The sequence below is a fragment of the Echinops telfairi genome, unplaced genomic scaffold (genome assembly GCF_000313985.2).
Source record: "Echinops telfairi isolate 266 unplaced genomic scaffold, ASM31398v2 ScPeMD7_5;HRSCAF=22, whole genome shotgun sequence".
Taxonomy (NCBI): domain Eukaryota; kingdom Metazoa; phylum Chordata; class Mammalia; order Afrosoricida; family Tenrecidae; genus Echinops; species Echinops telfairi.
In genome coordinates, this window is record NW_022103901.1 from 21,226,199 (window position 1) to 21,227,383 (window position 1,185).

Consider the following 1,185-nt stretch of genomic DNA (forward strand, 5'->3'; position numbering starts at 1 on the left):
CCTGGAACCCCCAGAATAGCCCAAGAGCCATGGTAGAGGGGGCACCCCTGCCGGCCTTCCGGCACTGGGACCACCCATGGGTACCGTGTACAAATGTGAGCCTGGGGTAACCAGGTCAGCCTCACTGCTATTTCCACGAAAGAAAAGAGGGGCGGGGTGAGAAATTCTGGAAATCCGGATTTTGCAAAGGGACAACTATTGGTTTGGGTTTTATGTTTGTTTGTTTAACCTAACTAACTAAAACTTAAAATGTAAACACCCTGAGAATCAAAGCCACCCCGTGACAACCAGTTGACAGCCTCTTCTCTTAACCACTCTTTCCCCGCTCCCTGTTGCAAGGGACAAAAAACGGTATTGCAGGAAAGAGAAAGTCCAGAGGCTCATGCCTGACTATCAAAGAGCAGGACCTCCCAAACCCAGGGTCTCAGAGCAGGATGTGGACGTGGCAAGGTGTGCCCCAACCCCCGGATGTTAGGGTTCCTGCTGTGAGCTCAGCCTCACCTTGTTTGCTCAGGGAGAGGCAAGAGCAGGTTAGTTCGCCAAGCCGGGACTGACGTAAAGGCAGCTCCAGCTCACCCACCTCCCTCCCTCAGCTGGCCCCCACCCTTGGCTCATGGGGGGGGGGGGGGCATTGGAGCTGGGCACCCAAAGCAGCTGGGCCAGTTTGGAGGTGCAGAAGGGGGTCATCTCAAAAGAAACAGATCAGGCATTGGCATCACCAGAGCTATAGGGATGCAAGTCCTAGTTCAGCCAATTCTCTTCTGGGCTCGGCTTGAGGGCAGTTATCTAACCTTCCTGGCCCTCCATTTCCTTGATCTGTTCAAGGAGGGAGCATAGTCAACACCAATCTCACAGGAGTCTGTAAGAGCCAAGGAAGTGATTTTGTAGCATCCTCAGTCTTTGCAGATCAGAAGGAATCGAGGAGTGGGAGCAGGTGGGACTTGCAGACACTGTGAGCTGGAACCCCCACTCCCCATCTCCAGGGTCAAGGAGATAAGGGGTGAGACCAGCAGTTTCCCTAACTATCCTCCTTGGTTTCTCTGTCCCTCTCTGGGACGGAAGCAAGGGTGGTCTCAGGTTGCTCAGGGAAATGGCTTCATTTCCCACCACAGGTCCAGAGCCTTAGGCCGGAGAGCCTCCTGTTTGTGTCCACCATGGATGGGAGTCTCCACGCACTGAGCAAGC

At 54.3% G+C, this 1,185-nt stretch overlaps 1 protein-coding gene across 1 annotated transcript in view; it reads left to right on the plus strand.

Annotated features, from left to right (window-relative positions):
• Positions 1–29: 29 nt before the first annotated feature.
• Positions 30–1,185, plus strand: part of ERN2 (endoplasmic reticulum to nucleus signaling 2) — a 24,453-nt gene continuing 23,297 nt past the window's right edge. Inside the window, exons 1-2 of the mRNA XM_004706058.1 lie at positions 30–80; positions 1,113–1,179. Coding sequence (XP_004706115.1) covers positions 30–80; positions 1,113–1,179 — 118 coding nt within the window. The remainder of the gene's footprint in view (positions 81–1,112; positions 1,180–1,185) is intronic.